Source organism: Rana temporaria, chromosome 1, assembly GCF_905171775.1.
Source record: "Rana temporaria chromosome 1, aRanTem1.1, whole genome shotgun sequence".
NCBI lineage: Eukaryota > Metazoa > Chordata > Amphibia > Anura > Ranidae > Rana > Rana temporaria.
The window spans coordinates 638,873,956-638,900,997 of record NC_053489.1 but is presented as its reverse complement, the minus strand read 5'-3'; the positions used below and the strand labels follow the sequence as shown (position 1 = coordinate 638,900,997).

Below are 27,042 nucleotides of genomic sequence, written 5' to 3'. Positions count from 1 at the left end.
GTTTTATGGTGTGCTGCATAACAAAATGGTTGTGTCTGGTTTTTGGCCATTATCATCAAATGGCATTCCATTCATAATAAATTAGCTGCCTTAACGCAAAACACATTACCCCGACCTAACGCTCATTATTATGCATGCACCAAACACATTACCCCGACCTAACGCTCATTATTATGCATGCATTAATGCATCACAAACAGCCCAGAGAAATATGATTTGGGCCTAAAACATTTCTGATTAAGCATGGAAAGATCCAACGGTAAATTCAGAGTGGTGCAACCACTTCCAAAAGGGAGAGGCTTTTATTCCCACTGGCCACCAACAGGAGAGGCTTTTATTCCCACTGGCCACCAACGAGAGAGGCTTTTATTCCCACTGGCCACCAACGAGAGAGGCTTTTATTCCCACTGGCCACCAACGAGAGAGGCTTTTATTCCCACTGGCCACCAACCAGAGAGGCTTTTATTCCCACTGGCCACCAACCAGAGAGGCTTTTATTCCCACTGGCCACCAACCAGAGAGGCTTTTATTCCCACTGGCCACCAACCAGAGAGGCTTTTATTCCCACTGGCCACCAACCAGAGAGGCTTTTATTCCCACTGGCCACCAACCAGAGAGGCTTTTATTCCCACTGGCCACCAACCAGAGAGGCTTTTATTCCCACTGGCCACCAACCAGAGAGGCTTTTATTCCCACTGGCCACCAACCAGAGAGGCTTTTATTCCCACTGGCCACCAACCAGAGAGGCTTTTATTCCCACTGGCCACCAACCAGAGAGGCTTTTATTCCCACTGGCCACCAACCAGAGAGGCTTTTATTCCCACTGGCCACCAACCAGAGAGGCTTTTATTCCCACTGGCCACCAACGAGAGGCTTTTATTCCCACTGGCCACCAACGAGAGAGGCTTTTATTCCCACTGGCCACCAACGAGAGAGGCTTTTATTCCCACTGGCCACCAACGAGAGAGGCTTTTATTCCCACTGGCCACCAACGAGAGAGGCTTTTATTCCCACTGGCCACCAACGAGAGAGGCTTTTATTCCCACTGGCCACCAACGAGAGAGGCTTTTATTCCCACTGGCCACCAACGAGAGAGGCTTTTATTCCCACTGGCCACCAACGAGAGAGGCCTTTATTCCCACTGGCCACCAACGAGAGAGGCCTTTATTCCCACTGGCCACCAACGAGAGAGGCCTTTATTCCCACTGGCCACCAACGAGAGAGGCTTTTATTCCCACTGGCCACCAGTGAGAGAGGCTTTCTTTCCACTGGCCACCAGTGAGAGAGGCTTTCTTTCCACTGGCCACCAGTGAGAGAGGCTTTCTTTCCACTGGCCACCAGTGAGAGAGGCTTTCTTTCCACTGGCCACCAGTGAGAGAGGCTTTCTTTCCACTGGCCACCAGTGAGAGAGGCTTTCTTTCCACTGGCCACCAGTGAGAGAGGCTTTCTTTCCACTGGCCACCAGTGAGAGAGGCTTTCTTTCCACTGGCCACCAGTGAGAGAGGCTTTCTTTCCACTGGCCACCAGTGAGAGAGGCTTTCTTTCCACTGGCCACCAGTGAGAGAGGCTTTCTTTCCACTGGCCACCAGTGAGAGAGGCTTTCTTTCCACTGGCCACCAGTGAGAGAGGCTTTCTTCTTTTTGTCAAGGGTTCCTCAAGACCGGAAAGTTATTTCAATGGTTCCGTCATGTTAAAAACGCTGCTCTAGTCAGTAATAATAGTTACCTTGGTAAATTCCACACACTTTCCAGAAAATTATCTCTCAAAAATTAGTGGGCTTGTGAAAGAGTGGGCTGGTAAAATTGCAGCGATGACCAGGGGTTGTTGTGGAAATGATTGGAACTTATTTTGCTTGTTCAGATCATATAAACCAGGGATAGGCAACCTCGACCCTCCAACTGTGGTGAAACTATAAGTCCCATGAGACCTTGCAAGACCCTGACAATCACAGACATGACTTCTAGAGGCAGAGGCATGATGGGATTTGGAGTGCTGTCCTGAGGTTGCCTACCCCTAATATAAAGGGTGCCTGGAATTTACAAAGTATTGTAGATACTGGCCACAACTCAATAAAGTATTTGCACCACTTTTCTGGGGGCACTGCTGCAGTTAAAAGTGATGTGCCAATTTCATGCTACACTTGCAACAGTTTCATAGACAGGTACAACACATGTGACGAATTCATTAAATTCTTATTTATGACAATTTACTATAGTGGCCTTATGTCTGCGCCAAATCCAAATTTAAGTGAAGCTAAACAAGATCAATTCTATTTTGTTGTTACTATGTTGCATAGTGTAAAATGGTGATGATTGCAACAATTTCAAAGGGCATTTCCATTGTATTCTACGTGAATGTGTAACACATCACGCCATTTGCAATCAGAATAATTTATGAATTTCAATGACTTTTCAAAATGAATCTCGCAGTAGTTTAAAAATTGCTGAAACGTGTCAGTTTATGTATTTCCGCTACTCCCGACCAGCACAGGTGAATATTCTATAAAGAGCTGGTCGGAAGTAGCGGCCATCCTTTCTTCTTTACATTTACTAACCCCCTAGATTGCTATTTGAACAAGCCTGAAACCCCATGTTCTGGGACACAGGAATATGCTTTTTGTACTTTGAGTGGCGCCAAAAGCAATCAAAAAAGGCATCAGTTCAAGGAGAACGCAAACATTTTGTCACTGAATATTCTCAAAGATAATTACACGTGCCACTCAATTAACAAGGTCTTATTTGCCCACTTGAATCTGTCATACGAGTTGGTACTAAATGAAAAAGTTGCAGGGTCTTCTTGCATTTGACTTCTGACTACATACACACCGCCAGAAATGTATCACAAATGCCTTTGTGCGTTTTTGTTCCATCCTTGTTTTTTATTAAATCTCCATTTCCACTTATTTTATCCATCTTCATCCCCCACCCACTCACTTTTGCACCTCACCTACACTGTTATTCTCTACACACCATTTGTATATATTATATACACACACACACACACACACACACACACACACACACACACCCCATATATAATTTTCCTCACATAGGTCCCTTTTCAGGGTTTCCACTCCTACCCTACATCAGGGTCATCCGCCCATACCCACCCGCCTTAGATTTGTCTGTGCCGGTTGTCATCGCCCTCAAAGTAACCACAGCAGCCAGAGGTTACGGCTCTGCTGTGAATTTGCGAACTTCGATGCGCAGACGCAGATGCAAGTTGGATGCAACGGGGGGGGGGGGGGGGTTATTGACCCCAGAACATACTACTCTATCTTTACAACTTTTTAGAATCTTTTCTATGTATAATTTTTATTTTATTTTTTATATTTATTTTCTAAATTATAATTTTTGAGACCAATTAGACATGTATGTTCTCTATTTCTAGATATATTCCATGGTTTATGCTCCTGATGAGTGGCTATAAGGCCGCGAAATGCATCGAGCCATCAACTCTTACTATCATTTTAATCATGGATTAACAAGATTCCCTATGATCTAACTCATTCCCTATAACAATTCACCACAGTAGTTCTGTTATCTTAACCCATTTTTCTCCCCTCCCTCTTTCTATTTTTGAGAGGAATCTAGAAAGGTCATTTAGGTTCCAACTGCATCATGGCTTTGTATATAAATGTATCAGTTGCCATTTATGTTTGTATTATATATGAATGTCTATTGGATTGTGGATCATTATGCAATTTATGTTGAATGTAGTTTTATGCCCAAAATGTCCTGTAAGAGATCATACAGTATAAATAAACATAACTTCCCAGTCACTTAACTTCTTTATTTGCTGCTGTGTGCTTCATATAAAGTCCCACTTCTTGCTCTCTTTCTTCTTATAAATCAATGACAGGGATGGAGGCAGGTACCCCTTTTGGTTCTTGATTCATATAAAGTCCCAAACCCCCTTTTTCTCTTAACCACATCCCTACCGCGTCATTGTAAAATGACGGCGGCAGGAACCCCTCCTTGATCCGGGTGGACGTCATATGACGTCCTGCGTTCCCGGCGATCTAGGGCGCACCCGTGCGCCGCTCGTGGCCCGGCAGCCGCGATTGCCGCCGGGTGCCCGCGATTGTCGGTAATCACGGCAGGAGTGCGGATCTGTGTGTGTAAACACACAGATCCACCTCCTGTCAGCGGTGAGGAGACCAATGTGTGTTCCCAGTACAGAGGAACACACATCGGTCTCCTCCCCTTGAGAGTCCCCTCCCCCTACAGTTATAACACATCTTAGGGAACATATTAACCCCTTCAACGTCCCCTAGTGGTTAACCCCTTCCCTGCCAGTCACATTTACACAGTAATCAATGCATATTTATAGCATTAATCGCTGTATAAATGTGAATGGTCCCAAAAACGTGTCAAAAGTGTTCGATGTGTTCGCCGCAATGTCACGGTGACAGTAAAAAAAAAAAAAAAAAAAAAAAAATCGCAAAATCGCCGCCAATACTAGTAAAAAAATTAATAAAATAAAAATGCCATAAATCTATCACCTATTTTGTAGACGCTATAACTTTTGCGCAAACCAATCAATATATGATTATTGCGATTTTTTTTTACCAAAAATATGTAGAAGAATAAGTATCGGTCTAAACTGAGGGAAAAAAACGTTTTTTTTTAAAAAATTGAGATATTTATTAAATAAAAAAGTAAAAAATATTGTGTTTTTTTTTTAATTGTCGCTATTCTTTTGTTTATAGCGCAAAAAATAAAAAACGCAGAGATGATCAAATACCACCAAAAGAAAGCTCTTTTAGTGGGGACAAAATGATAAATGATTGTCATTCAGCTGAAAGCTGAAAATTGGCTTGGGCAGGAAGGTGCGTAAGTGCCCGGTATGGAAGTGGTTAAGTATCACAAATGCCTTATTGAATTGCCCCCAGTGTCTGCCGAGACCAGGACTAATTTCTGATACTGGAGACAACAAACAGAAGGGGTGGATACATAATCTGTAACCCGTCTGTTAAAACCAGTTAAACTGAAATGGTAAAACCATAAATTTATGAACAAATATCCTTATTAAATGATCTTACCTCATCTTGCTGCAGTATCCTGTTCTCCAGAATGTTCTGATTGGTCCGGGAGACTTCTGGCCTCACACCAACATATAGGCCCTCATCTTCTAAATACCTGGGCTGCATATTGTCGGGGAGCTTCTGGGACAGTGGCACTGGTTTTAAATGATAAAACAAAAACAGAGTGAGAAAAAGAATTGTTACGGATAACAGCAAAATGAAGAAGTAAAGAGTGAACGGGACCTGGAAGCCCCCACTTTGACCAGCTTTTCTCAGATCTGGCTCTATTCTAGCACTTTTTCTGGCTACAAAATGTCTTAATATTGATTGAAGAAGAAGCCTAAAGCCTTGTACATACGATCGGATTTCCCGACTGGAATTGTGTGATGGCAGGATGTTGTTGTCGGATAATCCGACCGTATGTATGCTCCATCGGTCAACTGTTGTTGGAGTTTCCGACAAATGTTGGATAGCTTTAAAATTTTCCGACAACAATTGTGTGTTGTCAGATCATCTCATTGCGTGTGCAGAGGTCCTTCGGACAAAAATCCAAAGTACAAATAGGCATGCTCAGAAGCAACGCTAACCATAACACAACATTAGCAGAATTTGTCCAAAGGGTGGCGCTAAAGAGCTGAAAAAACACATGGTTTCATGTTTGGTGACCAACAATTCTTTGCCGTTTGTATGCAATACAAGTTCACGGCCAACTCCCTTCGGACAAAAAGTCCCACTGGAAAGTCTCCTGTCCTGGAGGCGACTTCAAGTCGTGTTGTAAATCGCCCCAGATCGCCTGGTGGTTCATGCTCAAGTTGTGTCGGAGTCGCCTCTGAAAGTCGCGCTGGAAGTCGTGTAGTCCTTGTGTGAACCGACTCTTAGAGCCGGTTCACACTGGGGCGACTTGCGATCCGACTTCATGTCGCCTCAAGTCGTCCCAAGTCGCGCTGTAGAGAAAAACAATGGAAGTGAATGGGAGCGGTGTTAATACACATGACTCAAGGCGATCCGACTTCAGAAAAGGTTCCTGTACTACTTCAATCCGACTTGTAGGCGATTTGTACCCATTGATTTCAATGGAAGTCGCTTCCAAGTCTGATCACTGTCTTAACTGAAGCGACTTTCCAGGAAGATAACATACATTTCTCAGGCAACCCTCTCCTGCCCCCCTCCCTCTCCCAGAGCTGATTGTTGTTTGATTGGCCACTGGAAAGTCTCCTGTCCTGGAGAGGACTTCAAGTTGTGTTGTAAATCGCCCCAGATCGCCCTGTGGTTCATGTTCAAGTCGTGTCGGAGTCGCCTCTGAAAGTCGCGCTGGAAGTCGTGTCGCCCCAGTGTGAACCGACTCTTAAGTGGAAACAAAGTATCTTTTAGTTCTTTTATCAAAGGAAAGAACTCTGGCGTGTAGCTGAAGGACGTTTAACCATTTAAAGACCAAACCTTTTCTAACATTTGTTGCTTACAAGTAAAAAATCATTTTCTGCTCAAAAATTTCTTGAAACACCCAAACATGATATATATATATTTTTTTTAGAATAGACCCTAGAGCAGGGGTCTCCAAACTGCGGCCCCGGGGCCAGATGTGGCCCTTTGCTTGCCTTAATGCGGCCCTTGGGGCACTGTTCCATCCAACTCCAATGGGGCATAATTCTTGTTGCTAACACCAATGGGGCACTATTCCTCCAACTGACACCATCAATTCTTTCCATTGACACCAGTGATGAGGCACTAGTCCTCCCACTGACAGCAAAGATATGGTATTATTTACTCCCACTGGATACCTGGACATTTTCTACTCCCAATGGCCCTAGTCTGGCCCCCCTAAAGTCTGAAGGACCGTAAACTGGCCCTTTGTTTAGAAAGTTTGGAGACCCCTGCCCTAGAGAATAAAATGGTGGCTGTTGCAATATTTTATGTCACACCGTATTTGCGCAGAGGTTTTTCAAGTGCAATTAAAAAAAAAATACACTTCAATGAATTAAAAAAAAACTAAACAGCAAAGTTAGCCCAATTTTTTTGTAGAATGTGAAAGATGATGTTACACCGCACGAATCGCGATTTTTATTCTAAGCAAAAAAATCGCGATTCTCATTTTAGCCAGAATTGTGCAGCTCTACTGGACAGCCAACATAGAGCCTGATGGCTCGGTAAGTAGACTTTGTCATCAGCCAAATCTGACCAAGGCCCCTTTCACACTTGTACGACTTGAAAATCGTGCGACTTTGCCGTGATTTTGCCGCAATTTTACTGCAATTTCGCCGTGATTTTGGATCAGTACTACTTTGCCATAACGTTGGCATTAACCAATGAAAACATACATGGTGTGAGGTAATTCCTTTTCCTGCCATAGTTGTTTCCAGTTCCTGTTTGCTTCCTGGTTGTTGTGGTGTGTTGTGACAGAAAATGTTTGCTACTCAATATATTGCCACAGCAGTTGTCATTGCTGCTGCAGCAGTGCATGAGGAAGAAGAGGAGGAGAAGCAGAGGACAAGGACATCTCTTTTTTTGGGCTGTTTGGAGCACATTGTTCCTGAGGGAATAACCAGGAAGTGAATGTGTGCAAGAAAAATGTGCTTGGGAGGGGCTACTATGTTGAAAGGATTGGGTGGGACAAGGGTCAAAAAGCTGCTTGTGCTTACAAAGTCGTACTGAAATCGTGTCTATATCATTCAGGTACGATTTGCATGCTACTTCAGGGTTTAACATTGAGGTCTATGGACATCAACTCACATGGAAGTTGGACCAAAGTGGTGCAGGGACTACGTTGAAGTCGGCACTACTTAAAGTCGTGCCAATATGAATGGAAGTCATTGAAAATCATGGAGAATGACTTGTCATGCAATTTTGCAGTCCAAAATCGTGGGACAAGACGTATAAGTGTGAAAGGGGACTAAGGCCCCTTTCACACTTATACGACTTGTCTCACGATTTGTGATTTCCAATGACAACCATTCCTATTAGTACGATTTCAAGTCGTTCAGACTTCAAAGTAGTCCCTGCACTACTTTGGTCCGATTTTGATGCCACACAGGCATTCCCTGAAAACCGCGGCCACAAATCGCAGCAAAATCGCGGGACTTTGAAGTCGCAGTATTGTGAAAGGGGCCTAATGTTTGTCACTTCTGCAAAACGCTTTTAGATAGATTCACAAAGAGTTAGGCCCGGCTTATCTGTAGATAAGCCGACCTAACTCTGAATCTACGCTGCCCTATGTTTAAGCGTATGCTCAAACAGAGATACGCTTAAACATAACTAAGATAGGACGGCTTGCGCCGTTCTATCTTAGATTGCAATGTTTGTGATGGCCGCTAGATGGCGCTTCCATTACAGCCAGCGTAGATTATGTAAATTAGGGGATACGCCGATTCACGACTGAACACGAACGTACGCCAGGCCTACGCCGTCGAGTTACGTCGTTTCCGTAAGGTATAGGCCGCCTAAAGTTATTCCACATATGAAGTGGAATAACAATGTTAAGTATGGCCGCCGTTCCCGCCGCGTGGTTCGAATTTTTTACGGCGTTTGCGCAAGTCATCCGCGAATCGGGAGTTACGTCATTTACGTCCACGTCGAAATCAATAGGCCCGTACGGCGTACTTAGTCGCAATGCGCCCTGGGAAATGTAGTCACCCGGCGCATGCGCAGTGTAAAAAAACGTCAAAAAACGTGAGGTCAAGCCTCATTCCCATAATACACGCCCCCTTCCCAGTCATTTGAATTAGGCGCCCTTACGCCCGCTCGTTTTAGGCTACGCCGCCGAAAATTAGCAGGTAAGTGGTTTGAGAATCACTAATAGCCTAACTAATTTACGGCGGTGTAGCCTAAAAAGGCTAGGCTAGGCCGCCCTAAAGTTAGGCCCATCTATGTGAATCTACCCATTTATGTGCAGGACAAGAACAGTATCATATTCTGGATCCCCAAATATGTGGGCTACAGTGGCCTTCATCTCTAAGCATATATATTTTTCCTTAGAGTCAATGACATTCCAAACATAGCCTGATGTACTAAGGTGTGACAATTACCTTGTCGCAGGCTCGGTATAAACAGGAGGTCTTTTTCTTTCTGTAGCCGGTTGTGATAACCTTCGTATTCAGCTGCAGTAATCTCTATGAAGTCACGCGCTGTCTGCTCTATGAGAAACAGAGCATCCTCTGGAACCAAGGACTTGTCTTCTCCCTGGAACAATGACACTAATTCAGTACAATATCACCGTCTCCTAATTAAATGACATGGATGAGCACAGGAATAGCAGCTGCAATATAATTAATAATGTAATAAAATCATCCAGCCGTCCTTGCGTGCATTAGTAGCAATGAAAACAATTGTATGTACGTGCCTTTAGAACCAAATGGCCTTCTCACCGTCTTGTGACTTTCGCTCACTGACTCCTTCACACGCCCCAGAACTTTCTCTACATGTTATTATTTAGAATTCTCGTGCAGAAGTCTGGCTTTTACATTTGGATCTGTCGGATTTTTACTGTTGCCTGTATCCCCATTGGGGAGCTTTTCCCTCACTTCCTGGGCCAGATCCTCAAAAGGGATACGCCGGCGTATCTACTGATACACCGTCGTATCCCTGTTTCTATCTTTGGAACTGATCCACAGAATCAGTTTCCAAGAGATAGACAGAAGATCCGACATGTTTAAGGGACTTACACTGTCTGATCTTAGGATGCAGTACCGCATCCGCCGCTGGGGGCATTTTGCGTCGAAATGCCGCCTCGGGTATGCAAATTAGCACTTACGGAGATCCACGAAGCTTTTCAGCTTCGTTTTTTCTCCGTAAGTTTTAGTTTGCAATCGTAAAATTAGGGCTGCTTTTACAAAGTGTAAACTGTTTACACCTTGTAAAAGCAGACCCTTCTGTCCAGCGACGCGTTTTTTTTTTTTAGTTTTAATTTTTTTTTTTTTCGCCGTATCTTTTTTTTTTCCCGACGCAACTTTATTGACCCGGCGCGATCCACAAAGCTCGGCGTAGCGTAATTTCGCGCTATGCACGTCGGGGAAATGATGTCACGAGCATGCGCAGTACGGCCGGCGCGGGAGCGCTCCTAATTTAAATGGGAATCGCCCCCATTTGAAGAGGAACGCCTTGCGCCGGCGGAATTTAAGTTACACAGCTGAAAATTTCTAGGTAAGTGCTTTGTGGATCGGGCACTTAGGTAGAAATTTTAAGGCAGTGTAACTTAAATGGGAATTTTTACGTTACGTCGGCTCTTTGTGGATCTGGCCCCCTGTTCCTGAAGCAGAAAATCACAAGGACAGACAGTGATTGAAAACTTATTGGACCTCTGTGAGGTTTTTATTGCAGGATTCTTCTGTCCCGGCGACTCCCGTCACCCTCGTTTCTTGTCCTGGTGTCAAAGACAAGAAAAACCTGACCAATGTAACTAAAACAAACGACAGAAATTAGATAAAAGTAGTCTGATCAGCTATATTGAGGAATCATTTCATACTAGATTGTAAGCTCTAATGAGCAGGGCCCTCTAAACCCTCCTGTATTGATTTGTATTGTGATTGTACGGTCTTCCCTAATGTAAAGTGCTGCGCAAACTGTTGGCGCTATATAAATCCTGTATAATAATAATAATAATAATAATTGGCTTCAGTAATCGGCTATGCCATCCACTCTATAGCCGCTTACACACGGTCGGAATGTGAGCTTGTTGTCGGAAAATCCGACCGTGTGTAAGCTCCATCAAACATTTGCTGTCGTAATTTCCGACAACAAATGTTTGAGTTGGTTGGTTCTCAGTTTTTCCCGACAACAAAATTGCAAAAAGTAAAAGGTTATACTGGTTGTATTTGATAAGATTGGCTCCACAGTAACAAACCTATTGGTAGACAGTACTACAGAGTAGAAAAGTGGTGCAATTGATTGTACATAATCAAAGAGCGCTGTAATCATGCTGGATTAAGCTGGCAATCTGCCATTATGTAGTTAACCCAACTGTTTTATTTCAGATGTAATTAAAGGTGACAATCCTGGAATTACTGACAGACTGGCAAGCTTAAAGCCGACTTTAATGATCCTTAAAGATGAATTTTATTTTAAAGCGAAGGAGTTCTGAAGTGCTTGGCCCAGCATGTGGCCGCTACAGATCTAGAGGCTGATGAATCTTTTTTTGCAAAGTCGTATTACAGAATAAAAAATATTTAAAACAGTAAAGAAAACTATTTTCACAACCTCCTGCACACCCTAGGCCAGTGATTGCGAAAAAGCTGTATCCCCATTGTGGGGTAACCAGTACGGTATTTGTAAATTGAAATCATATCCCCTCTCAAGCGCCTCTTCTCCAGAGAGTATACATTCAGTACTCGCAACCTTTCCTCATAACCAATATCCTCCAGACCCTTTATTAGTTTTGTTGCCCTTCTTTGTACTCGCTCCATTTCCAGTACATCCTTCTTGAGGACTGGTGCCCAGAACTGGACAGCATAATCCAGGTGTGGCTGGACCAGAGTCTTTTAGAGAGGAAGAATTATCATTTTATCTCTAGAGTTAATCCCCTTTTTAATGCATGTCAATATTCTGTTTTCTTTGTTAGCAGTAGCTTGGCATTGCATGCCATTGCTGAGCCTATCATCTACTAAGACCCCCAGGTCCTTTTCCATCCTAGATTCCCCCCAGAGGTTCTCCCCCCAGTGTATAAATTGTATTCATATTTTTGCCACCCAAATGCATAATTTTACATTTTTCTACATTGAACCTCATTTACCATTTAGTTGCCCACCCCATTAGTTTGTTCAGATCTTTTGCAACAATAAAATCATCAAAGTGTTTCAGTGTAGCAAGACAGTCTTACAAAGACTAGTATGAGAACAAGCACAATGTTGTACAAAATAATATTATGTACAACCGCATTTTCAAGAGATCGCTTAAAAAAAATAAAAAATAAAAAGTTGGTAAAGATGAAACATGTTGGGATGCTGTTGGGCATGAGCAGTAAGTGACGTAGGCTGAAGTGCTGCAATTGAAGAGTCGGTAGACTCTCAGCTAAGCGAGGTGGTGAGATCTAAGCGGCTGGCAGAGTGCTTGCGGCTTCCATTTGACCATCGTTTTTTTATTATTATTATACAGGATAATATAGCGCCAACAGTTTACGCTTTACAATATAAAAGGGAGACAATACAGTTATAATACAAGAGGATTAAGAGGGCCCTGCTCAGAAGAGCTTACAATCTACACTCATCCATGTCTTTATGGACCTTGCTTTGTGCACTGGTGTGCAGTCATGTTGAAACAGGAAGAGGCCGTCCCCAAACTGTTCCCACAAAGTTGGGAGCATGAAACTGTCCAAAACTTCTTGGTACTGAACACTATGGACCAAGACTGGGATGCCATTAAAGTTTATGTGTGTGTAAAGGAAGTGTGCCAATACTTTTGGCAACATAGTGAATGTAATCCATCTTTGTTTACTCTTGAAGGTATATAGTGTAATTTAACTATATATGGGCATGGTTTAGACCCTTTTACCCCTTTCACACTGAAACATTTTTCAGGCGTTTTAGCACTAGAAATAGCGCCTGTAAAGCGTTTACTATTCGTACAATGGGTGCTTTCACACCTGCAAGCAGCATCTTTGGGGCGGTTTGGGAGCGCTGTACACAGCGCTCCCAAAATGCCCCTGCCCATCGCAATTACTGGGCAGCGCTTCCAAAGCACCTGAAAAGCGATTTGGAAGTGCCGCAATACAGGAGTTTTTAACCCCTTTTTTGGGGTTAAAAGCACCCCGCTAGCAGCCGACACAGCGGTAAAGCGCCGCTAAAACGGCTGGTGCTTTCAGTGTTAAAGCAGCCTTTACATTTTACTCAACAAAACTTTCAGCTGACCCGTCTAACCCTTGAAAATGCCCAGCATTCCCCGTCTCAAAATCTTTGGGACTTTTTTTTTTATATTAGACAACTTTGAGAGTTATGCCATACCATTCCTTCTTCTCCTTCCTCTGCCTCCTCTTCTTCCACTCTAGAGCTAGACTCTCCCGCATCATCCTTTGGGGCCTCCACCTTTTTCTCCTGTTCCTTTCCTTCATCTGTTTCTGGATCGGGATCAAAATTAAACGTGAAGAAATTGTACGATTTATCTGCAGTGGGAGCTCCATCGGGGACCTGAAGAAGACCAAACCAATTTGCTTTACATAACCTCAAAACACTTTGGCTTTTACTCGAAATGTAGCATTTTCTTTGACTACTTATCCCATACAGAAAGCTCTAGGATAATATTACATAAGCTAAATTAATGGGCTCCCCTTACAAGGAAAACTGGAATTCAGGCACTCCAGATTTTTAAAATGTGTGACCCTTTTCCCCCACAAATAGAGCCTTCTTTTGGTGGTGCAAAATTATATATATATATATATATATATATATATATATATATATATATATATATATATATATATATATATATATATATATATATATATATATATATATATATATACACACATACATACACACACACACACACACATACATATACATATACATATACATATACATATATATACACACACCAGAAATATGTAGCAGAATATATATTGGCCTAAATTGATGAAGACATTTTTTTTTTTTTTATTATTGCAGGGCTCAAAATTTGTGCTCGCCTCCTCGCCATTGGCGAGGAGATTTATGTGCAGTGCGAGTGCCGCTCAGACACACACATTGCGGCCAGTAATTAAACTAAGCTGCCGCGCCGTCCCTTCCGAGGCTAGCACAGTCCAATCAGAGGCGTACTAAGTGGGGGGCGCCACACGCTGGGTGTCAGGCCGGCGCCTCCCCCCCACTGAAGCGGAGATCGCGGGCAGGTTTGGGCAGCGGCAGGCACCCCCCTTTCCTCCGCGACTGAAGCGGAGACAGTGAGCAGGTGAGTTAAACTTTAAGAGGCATCGGGCGGGTTTAGACTGAGGCAGGCACCCCCCCTCCCCGACTGAAGCAGAGACAGCGGGGCTGAGCGGGCGGGTTAAACAGAAGAGACAGCGGGCGGGTTTTTGGCGGGAGCGCGTGAGGCTGAACACATGGCGTCTCACACGCAGAGAACCTGAGGTGGTGGCTTGGCTTTGTGGGGGAGGGATGCGAGCCGCACCGAAGTGTGTGCAACACCTGACCCATCAGGTCCCCTTCTCTTCGTGGTCGCTTTCCCCTCCTCCTTTATGTCGACACAGGGGGAGGGGAGCACCAGTCCAGTCCACACCACAAGTGCTATGATCATCTGAGGACTGAGGTACATAGTGGGACCGTGGGGGGGTGGGTCTGTATTGGTAGGGGGTGGGTCTGTACTGTATGGGGGGGGTCTGTACTGTATGGGGTGTTTGTGTAACATGCAGCCGTCCAGAGCTGTGGGGTCCCAGAGGTGCAGGGTTCTGTGTAATGTAAAGGGGTTCAGAGGTACAAGGGCTGTATAATGTAAAGGGGTTCAAAGGTTTGGGGTACTGTGTAATGTAAAGGGATCCAGAGGTGCTGTGTAATGTAAAGGGGTCCAGAGGTGCGGGGTACTGTGTAATGTAAAGAGGTGCAGGGTGCTGTGTAATGTAAAGGGGTTCGGGGTGCTGTGTAATGTAAGGGGGTCCAGGGGTGCTGTGTAATGTAAAGGGGTCCAGGGTGCTGTGTAATGTAAAGGGGTTTGGGGTGCTGTGTAATGTAAAGGGGTCCAGGGGTGCTGTGTAATGTAAAGGGGTCCAGGGGTGCTGTGTAATGTAAAGGGGTTCAGAGGTACGGGGTGCTGTGTAATGTAAAGGGGTCCAGGGGTGCTGTGTAATGTAAAGGGGGCCAGGGGTGCTGTGTAATGTAAAGGGGTCCAGAGGTACAGGGTGCTGTGTAATGTAACAGGGTCCAGAGGTATGGGGTGCTGTGTAATGTAAAGGGGTCCAGAGGTGCAGTTGTGGAGAGGGGGTACACAGTAGTAACAAAAATATATTGAAGGATACAGAGGTATGCAGGGGGCACAGTGGGGGGTGCCATATATAGGATCCGCCCCGGGTGCCAAATACACTAGGTACGCCCCTGAGTCCAATAGTACAGTCCAAATGTACCTAGAACTGCCCCTCTCCGCCTCCCACACTAGTGTCACAGTCACAGCACGCCACTACTATACCAGACACCGCCCGCGGCCGCCCCTTTCCGCCTCAGACCGCCCCTCTCCACCTCCCAGGCGCTCACACATCCAAGGAGTGCACCATGCCTGCAGTAAAACGGTATGTTTATTAAGATAGATGTGTGATGTGAGTTCCGGAGGCACTGGGAGTTTGCTGGGAGGGGGATTGAAGGAACACGTGCTGGATTGGGGGGGGGGGGGTTAATTGCAGATTTCGACTTTAAATCTTCCCCTCAACCCATTATACCTATGCCCCCAATTCTGCCCCCCTCCCCCCATTCTATCATACCTATGCCCCAAATTCTGCCCCCTCCCCCCAATCGATCATGCTTTTGCCTCCAATTCCATCCCCCTCCCCACATTCTATCATACCTATTCCTCCAATTCTGCCCCCCCCCATCTATCATACCATATGATAGATGGGGGGAGGAATTGGAGGCATAGGTATGATAGAATGTGGGGAGGGGGGCGGAATTGGAGGAATAGGAATGATAGAATGGGGGCAGGGGGATGGAATTGGAGGCATTATGTATTTTTGTAACTTAATAAAACATTTAACAGTGTTATTTCATGAGATCATTTACAAGGGCGTGTTTAAGGGGCGGGGCAAGGTAGGGTTTGGGTGGGGCAACAGGTGGCGAGTAACTCTTAAGGCCTGGCTAGTAGCTCAGGACTTGAAATTTTGAGGCTTGATTATTGGATATGTTTTTTTGCAGAGTACAGAGTGCAATCATATATACTACATTTTCTGCAAAAAAAAAACATATCCAATAATATATATTTTTATTTTTTAAATCTAATTTCTTCATCACTTTAGGCCAATATGTATTCTGCTACATATTTCTGGTAAAAAAACAAATCCCATTAAGCGTATATTGATTGGTTTCAGGGTGGGTAATTTTTTTTAGCAAGATTTATTTTAATCAAATGCTTTTGGAGTAAAAAGATAGTTTTCTATTTAAAAACATTAAGTCTTTCTTCCTGGTGTGGAGAAAGCCTCTTGAGGGGGAAGGGGGCGAGCAGGAGTGTCAGGACGCCCCCTATAACACACAGCTCCTTTCTCTATCTGCAAAGTAGAGAGAGCGTCCTGACCCTCCTGCTCGCCCCTTCCCCCTTTAAGACTCTTTCTCCACACCAGGGAGAAAGCATCACATTACTGTGTGGAGTTACAGACAGAAGAACAGGAAGTGAGGACTTCTCAGAAGAAATAAAGGACATTTAAAAGCAAAATGGAAGGATGAGGTAAGTGAAGAAGGACTGCACTAAGGTAAAGGAAGCTATTTAGGGGGGAAAAAATTACCTTTACTACCCCTTTAAATTAAATCCACCCCGACTGGTTTGCACAAAAGTTATAGCATCTACGAACTATGGGATACATTTTTGGAATATTATGTTTTTTTTTACTAGTAATGGAGGCGATCAGCAAATTATTACGGGACTGCTATACTCACTTTTTGGGGACCAGTGACACTAATACAGCGCTCAGTACAAAAAACATAAGCACTGTCACTGTACTAAAGACACCGGCAAGGAAGGGGTAAACATCAGGGGCGATAAAAGGATTAAACATGTTCCTAGTGAGTGCTTGTTAAAGTGGAGTTCCACCCATAAATATAACATTACATCAGTAGTTTTAAAAAAATGTCATTAGTCCTTTACGAATTTTTTTTTTTTTTTTTAGATGCCTTCAAAGTGTTGTTGCTAGGCAGAATAGTTAATATTCCCACTTCCTGCACCTAGGTGCTTAGGCTTCCTAACCTACACCGCACAGACTCCTGGGAATGTAGTGGGTGTAACTTTCCAGGAGTCTGTGCACTCCCCAGTCTCAAAGAATCATGTGACTTGGACAGCACAGGTGCTGAAACCTGATCTGACACTGCTTGTGCAGCACTGAGCATGTGCGAGATTTGCAAGGCTGAAATCCAGGAAGTCATACAGTCTGGCTTCATGATGCCCACACTTAAGATGGCCCCAGTCAATTTCTATTTTATAAAGTGTCTAAATGCTGTAAAAACCTAACAAAACGGACCTTAGTTTACAGACTAACTTTACTAGAATACATTAAGCTTGTGTATTACAGGGGTATTCATATTTAAAAAGTGAAATTGTGTCCGGAACTCCGCTTTAACTGTGTGTGTGTGTGGGGGGGGGGGGCTTGTACTGTGGGAAGGCAGAGATCTGTGTCCCTTTTTAGCAGGAACACAGGCTTCCCTTGTCACAGAACGGCAATCTGCCTTGTTTACATTGGCGTCCGCCAGACGCACTGATTGGTTCCTTCTGTGTCCAATCACAGTGGAAGCAGATCACCGGCGGCGCACATGTGTGCCCAAAACCTGGAAGTGTAGAGTGTTGTACAGGTACGCGATTCTGCCCAGAGCGACCGCCCTGCCGCAGTAAATGTACAAGGGGTGGTCGGGCATCTGGTTAAGCTTTCACAATAAAACCTAAAAGCTGGTTACTATGCACAGTTGTTCCAGATACTGTTTGCTCCAGTTTAGTAAATCTCCCCCTATGTGACCAGTCCGTACCAAGACAACTAGATATGTTTTTTTTTTTTTTTTTTATCTGCTCTTTGCATTTTCATAGTTACTACACTTTGGAAAAAATTCCTTTGCACAGGTAGATAAAAAGTTTTTCAGGAAAACAGCAAGCTTTATTTACGATAGAACATATTTGAAAACACAAACATGGAAGAGATTGGCTTACATGAGATTCCTGAACTGTCCTGACGGCATCACGGAACTTTACTCTGGACTGCAGCTGTGCTTCAACGTCTTGCTATGGAACACAAGATGGGAAAACCGCACAGAACGTACATAAGCATATACTGAAATGTTTATTTCTATAGCTCTGACATGGTGCTTTATGGAATATCTTTCACATTCGCTCCTGCTCAATTTACAGCCCAAGGCCGCATTCACACTTGCCAACAGGGCTGTATGCAAATACAAGTAGGAACCCTGGTGGGGGGGTTCCCAGCGCTTAGCTGCTGGACAAAGCCCCATTGAAGGCAATGGGAGACTAACAGCTCCTGCAGCTATTTGTGACCGCTCGCATGTAATCGCTCCAGCATGGATTACCTGGAAATGATCGGCCCTGGGCGCAGGCCGTCTGTTGTCCAGGGCCGATCATTCGCAAGTAATCGCTCCATGAGCTCAGCCTCCTATTACTTTCAATAGGGCTTCCTCCCCCAGCTAATCGGTGTAACCTCACTGCAGCTCCCTCAAGTAAAATCGCACACGGCCCCATTTATAATTTTGAATTGGACCCAATTTCGCTCACACTGTACAAAAAGTGTGAGGGCCACTTAAAGCGGTGGTTCACCCTCCATAACAACATTTTAGCATAAAATCAGGGAAAATTGTAGCGCGAGCTACAGTATGCCTGTCTTTATTTTTTTAGCCCCGTACTCACTGTGTAATCGTAGAGAGAAGATTCCGACTCCCCGCGGGGAATGGGCGTTCCTATGGAGAGGGAAGGTGATTGACGGCCGACTCTGGCACGTCACGCTCCCCGAAGACAGCCGGAACAGGTCTCGGCTCTTCACGGCGCTTGCGCACAGACTATGCGCAGGCGCCGTAAAGCGCCAAGTCCTATTTCGGCTATTTCCGGAGAAGCGTGACGTGCCAGAGCCGGCCGTCAATCATCTTCCCTCTCCATAGGAACGCCCATTCCCGCGGGGAGTCGGAATCTTCTCTCTACGATTGCACAGTGAGTACGGGGCTAAAAAAATAAAGACAGGCATACTGTAGCTCGCGCTACTATGCCTCATTTTATGTTAGAGGAAAAAAATATTTTTTTATTTTATTAATAGGGTGAACCCCCGCTTTAAGCGACTTGGTAACCGGTCGCGGGTCACAATCAGCGGAGCGGGCGGATGGCAGGTCCATGTCCGCTCTGCATATGCATATCAGATTGGAGGTAGGACACAAGTCAGTTTACATCTGCCACTCCTTAGAAGTGAATGAAGGGTCCAATTGGGTCGGGCTGCTTTCACACTGATGCGCTGAGGTTTACCCGTACAGTGGGTGCAACGCAGTGTGGCTTTTCTGCACTTTGCAATAGACTTCTATTATATTCTGCAGGTTTGGTGCACTTTCAGAAAGCTCACCAATCTTGCAGGTAATAACAGAAGTCTATGACTCAGACGCTGCTCTGCATCTGTGGATCAGTTTGGTAGCAGCCCAGTAACCATTTCAGAACAGATATGCTTATACATACACTGTAGTTTTAGTAATAAACTGATCTTTAATAACCGTATTCTATTCAATCCCAGAGCAGGAGGTCGTTGGCCACATCAGAGGGCTCCGCGGGCCACATCAGAGGGCTCCGCGGGCCATATCAGAGGGCTCCGCGGGCCATATCAGAGGGCTCCGCGGGCCACATGTGGCCCCCCCCCCCCCCCCCCCGGGCCACTGGTTGGGCACCCCTGCTGTACACGTTCTAGGGCAAGCACACACACAAGAGCATTTAAACATTATACCAACAAGCTTATCTTTTATATGTAACCTTCATTGTAACCTTATGCAATTCAATAATCAAATGATTTATTTTCCGATCAATTTCTCCAGAAAGGAAAAAAAAAAATCAATAACCAAAAACGCATTTAATTAATACGCCACACACAGAGAAGTGGGTTTCGATCGACAGCCAAGATATGCTTGTATGTTAGTGATTACATTTCTGTTTCCGCCATGTAATCTCATAACCCAATTGATCAAATTAGGATTGTTTTCATGAACAAAGCATCTCAGTGCTGCAGACTGATGCAAAACGATCAATAATTTTCTGTCCTGCTTGATCAACTCAGTTTTGATCAGATTCCATCAATCTTAGTTGATCGACCATGACTAAATCATCAGAAGGCAAGGTGTTTCTGGATTTGATCAAATCGCACATCAACTGAAAAAAAAAATTAAACATAGTGGGGCAGATTCACAAACAATTGCATGGGCGCAGCTTATGTGAGATACGCTACGCCGCTGTAACTTACTATTCCCAGCTTCGAATCCACAAAGAATTTGCGCCGTAAGTTACGGCGGCGTAGTCTATCTCTCGCGGCGTAATGGCGCGCAATTCAAATGCGGCAAGTAGGGGGCGTGTTTCATTTAAATGAAGCGCGTCCCCGTGCCAAACGAACCGCATGCGCCGTCCCTAAATTTCCCGCCGCGCATTGCGCTAAATGACGTCGCAAGGACGTCATTGTTTTGACGTGGACGTAAATTACGTCCAGCCCGATTCTCGGACGACTTACGCAAACGAAATACATTTTTTAAAATTATACGCGGGAACGACGGCCATACTTAACATTGAGTACGCCACCAGATAGCAGCTTTAACTATACGCCGAAAAAAGCCGACTAGAGACGACGTAAAAGAATGCGACGGCCGCTCGTACGTTCGTGGATCGTCGGAAATAGCTAATTTGCATACACGACGCGGAAAACGACGGGAACGCCACCCAGCGGACGCCGAAGAATTGCATCTAAGATCCGAAGGCGTACGAAGACGTACGCCTGTCAGATCTAACCCAGATGCCGTTGTATCTTGTTTTGAGGATTCAAAACAAAGATACGACGCAGGAAATTTGAAAGTACGCCGGCGTATCAGCCTGTCAGAGCCCCGCTGATTCCTATGGGGAGATCGGACGAAAACAGACAGTTCGTTTGTCAGTTCTCATTCGATCCGCCAGACGAATGGCTGAACATATCGCCTAATTTTAGCGGATCGGATGGCAGGCGGGTATCAGCGGACACATCTGCACTGACATCCACCTGCTCTTAGGAGTCGATGGATGGCCCGATTGGATCTGCCTAAAAAACAGAAAGGCAGATCCAAGGGGGCTTGTCGTGTAAAAGGGGCCTTAAAGCTGAAACCAGGCAGATAGAAAGGACATAAACAAATGCAACTCTGTAAACATAAATATTTCCTAATTTGACTTGATCAGCCTCTTGTAGTCCCCGTACTGCTCCCGCAGAACTCTGAAAGAGGGAGAGAGAAGCAGCACAAGGAGCTAATCAAGTGTATTCATACCCCTTGAAATGTTCCACATTGTGTCATGTTACAACCAAAAACATACATTTATTTTATTGGGGTTTTATGTGATAACCCATGAGTAAGTCGCGTGCCTGTGACGTAATGCGTAGGGAGGAGCCTGCGATAGAATCCGAGTGCATCGGATCGAGCTGAGGAAACAGCATACTGAGTGGCTTTTTCATGCTTTACTGAAAGCGGGGATTCGTGAGTGCATATGTCAATGCTCTGATTACATTTTTGATCTGTCATCGAATATTGCGCAATGAGGTTTTTCTCTTTTCTTTCATGCAATCCCTGTCTGTGAGTGCCTGTATCATCTGATCACAGCGGTGGAGGGCTGGATTAGCATTCAGATTGAAGAGAGTGATTTTTCCCTGCATGGAATCCTGCTAATCACTGTGCACTAATTAAGGACATATTAGTAATTCACAGTTTATGGAGTGTTCTCCCTGATTAGTTTTCTTTGTACGTTTTATCACCTTTTAAGTTAATATTAGCGCATCTATATTGTATATGTTTTATGTGATAGACCAACACAAAGTGGCACATAATTGTGAAGTGGAAGGAAAATGATAAATGTTTTTTAATTTTTTTTTTTTACAAATAAATATGTGAAAAGTGTGATGTGCATTTGTATAATTCAGCCCTCTGAGTCAGTACTTTGCAGAACCACCTTTCGCTGGGGATGTCACTACCAGATTTGCACATCTAGAGAGTCGGATTCACGTACAGCAGCGTATCTTTGCGCGGGGCAAGTGCAGTATTCTCAAAGCACTTGCTCCGTAAGTTGCGGCGGCGTATCGTAAATAGGCCGGCGTAAGCCCGCCTAATTTAAATGTGGGACAGGGGGGCGTGTTTTATGTTAATGTTATGTGACCCGACGTGATTGACGTTTTTCACGAACGGCGCATGCGCCGTCCGTGGACATATCCCAGTGTGCATTGCTCCAAATACGCCGCAAGGACGTATTGGTTTCGACGTGAACGGAAATTACGTCCAGCCCCATTCACGGACGACTTACGCAAACGACGTAAAATTTTCAAATTTCGTCGCAGGAACGACGGCCATACTTAACATTGGTACGCCGCATATACGCCTCATATAGTAGGGGTAACTTTACGCCGGGAAAAGCCTAACGTAAACGGCGTATTTGTACTGCGTCGGCCGGGCGTACGTTCGTGAATTCGCGTATCTAGCTGATTTACATATTTCTAAGCTTAAATCAGCGTACACGCCCCTAGCGGCCAGCGTAAATATGCAGTTAAGGTCCGACGGCGTAACAGACTTACACCAGTCGGATCTAATAGAAATCTATGCGAAACTGATTCTATGAATCAGGCGCATAGATACGACCGCCCAGACTCAGAGATACGACGATGTATCTGGAGATACGCCGTCGTATCTCCTTTGTGAATCCGGGCCTGATAGTTTCGCCCATTTTTTATTTATTTTGTGCAAAAAAGCTCAAGCTCTGTTAGATTGGATGGAAAGTGTCTGTGAACAGCAATTTTCAAGTCTTGCCACAGATTCCCAATTGGATTTAGGTCTGGACTTTGACTGGGCCATTCTAACACATGAATATGCTTTGATTGTAGCTCTGGCTGTATGTTTATGGTCATTGTCTTGCTGAAAAGGTGAACCTCCTCCCCAGTCTCAAGTCTTTTGCAGACTCTAACAGGTTTTCTTCTAAGATTTCCCTGTATTTGGCTCCATCAATCTTCTCATCAACTCTGACCAGCTTCCCTGTCCCTGCTGAAGAAAAGCATCTCCACAACATGATGCTGCCACCACCATGTTTCACGGTGGGGGTGGTGTTTTCAGGGTGATGTGCAGTGTTAGTTTTCCGCCACACATAGCGTTTTGTTTTTAGGCCAAAAAGTTACATTTTGGTCTCACCTGACCAGAGCACCTTCCACGTTTGCTGTGTCCCCCACATGGCTTCTCACAAACTGCAAAAGGGACTTCTTATGGCTTTCTTTCAACAATGGCTTTCTTCTTGCCACTCTTCCATAAAGGCCAGCCTCCGAGTCACCTTTGACTCAGAGATGACAATGGATGCACAAATAGGATCAGTAGTCAGCAGATCTCACCACCTTCTTCGTCTGCTGTGTAGACTCATCCACTTAAAGCGGAGGTTCACCCTAAAAAAATACTTTCTACCATGCCATGCAGCATACTAGCGTCAGCTACAGTATGCCTTTATTTTATTTTTTTGCGCTGTACTCACAGTGTAATCCAATAGTTTAGTTTTAGACACCCGCGGGGAATAGGTTCCTATCAAGAGGGGAACATGATTGACGGCCGGCTATGGCGCGTCACGCTTCCCGAAAATAGCCGGAGTAGGTCTCGGCTCTTCACGGCGCCTGCGCACAGACTAGGAGCTGACTGCGCAGGCGCCATGAAGAGCCAAGTCTTATTTCGGCTATTTTCGGGAAGCGCGACGCGCCATAGCCGGCCGTCAATCATGTTCCCCTCTTGATAGGGACCTATTCCCCGAGGGAGTCTGAAACGGATTAAACTGTGAGTACAGCGGAAAAAAAAATGCATACTGTAGCTGACGCTAGTATGCTGCATGGCATCGTAGACAAAAACATTTTTTTTTTTTAGGGTGAACCCCCGCTTTAATTCCGGAAGAGGATACAGCAGCAGTGGTTGGAACAATCATCAATTCTCGACTACGCAAACTCCCTCTACCTAGAACTTCCCAACTACCAAATTTCATGTCTACAAGTTGTCCAGAACACAGAAGCCAGACTGGTAACTGGAAAAAAAAAACCTGGGAATTAATCACCTCGTCCCTGAGGACCCTCCATTGGCTAGCCGTGAAGGATCGGGTTACATTTAAGACCCTTTACCTCACTCACAAACGTACACAAGGAAACGCCCCGCAATACCTCTGCGACAAAATAAAAACCCTACACCCAAAGTCGCCCATTCCAAGCAAATAACCAGAACCTCCTCCACATCCCCAAGACCCTCTACAGATCAAAAGGTGAAGAAGATTCGCAGTCCAAGGACCCCGGCTATGGAACGTTCTACCCGTGGACTTCCGCTTGGAAGAAAACCATCTGGCCTTCAGGAAGAAGCTTAAGACCCACCTCTTCTGAAGATACAGGCGGACATTGTCTACAAAAGCGCCTTGAGGTGATTTTGTTCACGTTTGTAGCACTATACCAGTTACTCATTCATTCAGGGTTTTTTTTTCTTAGGCTTTCCCACCAACAAAAAAGACCAATTTCATGAACTTGGAAAGTGCCTCACACTGATCGACAATTGGATGACTGAAAGCTCCCTCAAACTCAACGGATCCAAAACAGAATTACTCACCCTTCATGCAAATAGGAAATCCATTTCTAGGACCACAGGGACACCACCCACCATCCTCGGGCAAACCATCGCACCAAGCAATAAAGCCAAAAGTCTGGGAGTCATCTTTGACTCAGACATGACGATGGATGCACAAATAGGATCAGTCGTCAGCGGTTCTCATCCTCTGCTCTGCATGCTACGTAGACTCATCCCCTTCATCCCGGAAGAGAACAAAGCAGTAGTGGTTGGAACTATCATCAACTCACGACTCGACTACGCAAATTCCCTCTATTTAGGACTACCAAAATACCAGATTTCACGTCTACAAGTCGCCCAGAACACGGCAGCCAGACTGGTAACAGGTAAAAAGCCGTGGGAATCAGTCTCCCCGGTCTAGAGGTCCCTCCACTGGCTGCCCATACAGGACCGGGTGACATTCAAGACACTCTGCCTCACCCACAAATGTATACAGGGGAACGCTCCCCAATACTTAAGCGAGAAAATAAAACCCTACGTCACCAAGCGCGTGCGCCGGTCAACCAACCAAAACCTTCTCCAAATTCCTAAATCCCGCTACAAATCGAAGGGAGAACGCAGATTTTCGGTCCAAGGACCACGGCTCTGGAATACTCTACCCACCACCATCCGCTTGGAGGAAAACCATCGGGCATTTAGGAAAAAACTAAAGACCCACCTCTTCTGAAGGACCGGTACGACTGGATGTCAAGCGCCTTGAGGCGATTAAGTTTGCATTTATACAAATTACTCACTCACTCACTCACCCCCCTTTATTTCACCTTATGATCCTGTCTTGAGCCTCATACACACGATCGGACTTTCCATGGACAAAGCGTAGGACTTTTGTCCGAAAGGTGTTGGCCAGGAATTTGTCTTGCATACAAACGACACACAATTGTCTGCCAACAAACACAAAACAATGTGGTTTTTCAGCTCTTTAGCGCCACCCTTTGGGCACCTTCTGCTAATGTCGTGTTTGGTGAGCATTGATTCCGAGCATGCGTGTTTGTACTTTGGACTTTTGTCTGACGAACTTCTGACAACAGACAATTGTCCACGTAAAATTTTAAAGCATGCTATCCAACATTTATCCGTGGAAAATGTGACAACAATTGTCCGATGGAGCATACAAACGGTCGGATTTTCCACCAACAGCCTGTCATCACACAATTCTCGTAGGAAAATCCGATCGTGTGTACGAGGCTTTAGAGCAGGGGGTCTCCAAACTTTTCAACACGAAGGACACATTGTAGATTTTACAAGTATTCGGGGGCCGAAAAAAAAAAAAAATCAGTTATGAATTAAATGTATATATTTTACATTAATCGTTTTTGTAATCAGCAGGATATGACTGAAAACAGTGTCCCCCTCATCGGTGTCCCCATCTACGGTGTCCCCATCTACGGTGTCCCCCTCATCGCTGATGGGGACGCCGCGGAAGGATCGTTATTTCAAACAGCGGACGGGAAGAGGGGAGTGGCGTCACTGGTTGCCGGGACATCGGCAGTCCCAGCAGCCAATCTAAAAGCACGGAGGGGCAGCATGGGCGGGCGGGTGGGCCGGATAAACCACACAAGCGGGCCGGATGTGGCCCGCGGGCCGGGGTTTGGAGACCCCTGCTTTAGAGTGTCTGCATTCTGTATGAAGTAGTAAAGCAGAAACCTTTGGACAGCAGCATTGTCAGTCTGGAGAACTTTGAAACAAGACAAGTGTAAGGCACAGCAGTGCACGGACCTCTATTTATAAACCTCCCCATGGTACGACAGTGAAGACAATGGAAACTATAGCTGGTCTGTAGGTACCTACCTCTTCATCGAATTTTGTAACAGTATCTGCTGGTTTAGATCTGGTGAAGGTTCTTGGTGAAACACCCGGGGACTCCTGCTGGAGGATACTTTCAGCTTTGGACTATGGTGAAAAACAAACATTATGAAGCGAGCCAAGAACACATCAACTTCTGCAGAAGGTAAGTGAGTGCGATGAAACATTGGTACATGCATTTAGAGAGTCAGAAAATAAAAATATATTTTAAAGCAGTTTGAACTATACTCTCCATGATGTATAAGCATTATTTGTGGCAGACAGAAAAGGGTAAAAGGGAACTGCGGTTCTTATATATTATATATTTTTTTTAAATGTGTAATGAAAGTGAACAGGTAGACTAAATGTGATAATTGTATGATCAGAACATCCAGACTTTTTGTAACTGTTTCCCCATTCCCCTCACATTTGTCTGCAAGTCCAGGCTGTCACAATGACAGCCCAGAGTTATTGTGCAGACACCGTGTTTATAAACACTGTTCAGAGGCAAAACAGAGAGATACAAAGTGAGATCTACAGTTACTACTTTTCATTCTTCTGCAAAGAGATGAGCTTGGATCTGCTTATGCCGTCAGCAGGGCCGTCTTTAACATTCATTGGGCCCTGGTCAAAGATTTTATTGGGCCCCCCCCCCCCCCCCCCAGCTAGACTCAAAATGAGTTTACTGCAGATTATTACTGATCACTACTTGGATTCTAGGAGGTTACTGCAAATCAATATTACTCACCGATTAGTTGTAAG

At 44.9% G+C, this 27,042-nt stretch overlaps 1 protein-coding gene across 1 annotated transcript in view; it reads right to left on the bottom strand.

The window, feature by feature from the left end:
• Positions 1-27,042, bottom strand: part of CC2D2A (coiled-coil and C2 domain containing 2A) — a 196,974-nt gene that overhangs the window by 147,773 nt on the left and 22,159 nt on the right. The window contains exons 5-9 of the mRNA XM_040335450.1: positions 26,287-26,388; positions 17,825-17,896; positions 12,952-13,134; positions 9,046-9,199; positions 5,045-5,181 (exon numbers count right to left, since the gene is read on the bottom strand). Coding sequence (XP_040191384.1) covers positions 5,045-5,181; positions 9,046-9,199; positions 12,952-13,134; positions 17,825-17,896; positions 26,287-26,388 — 648 coding nt within the window. The remainder of the gene's footprint in view (positions 1-5,044; positions 5,182-9,045; positions 9,200-12,951; positions 13,135-17,824; positions 17,897-26,286; positions 26,389-27,042) is intronic.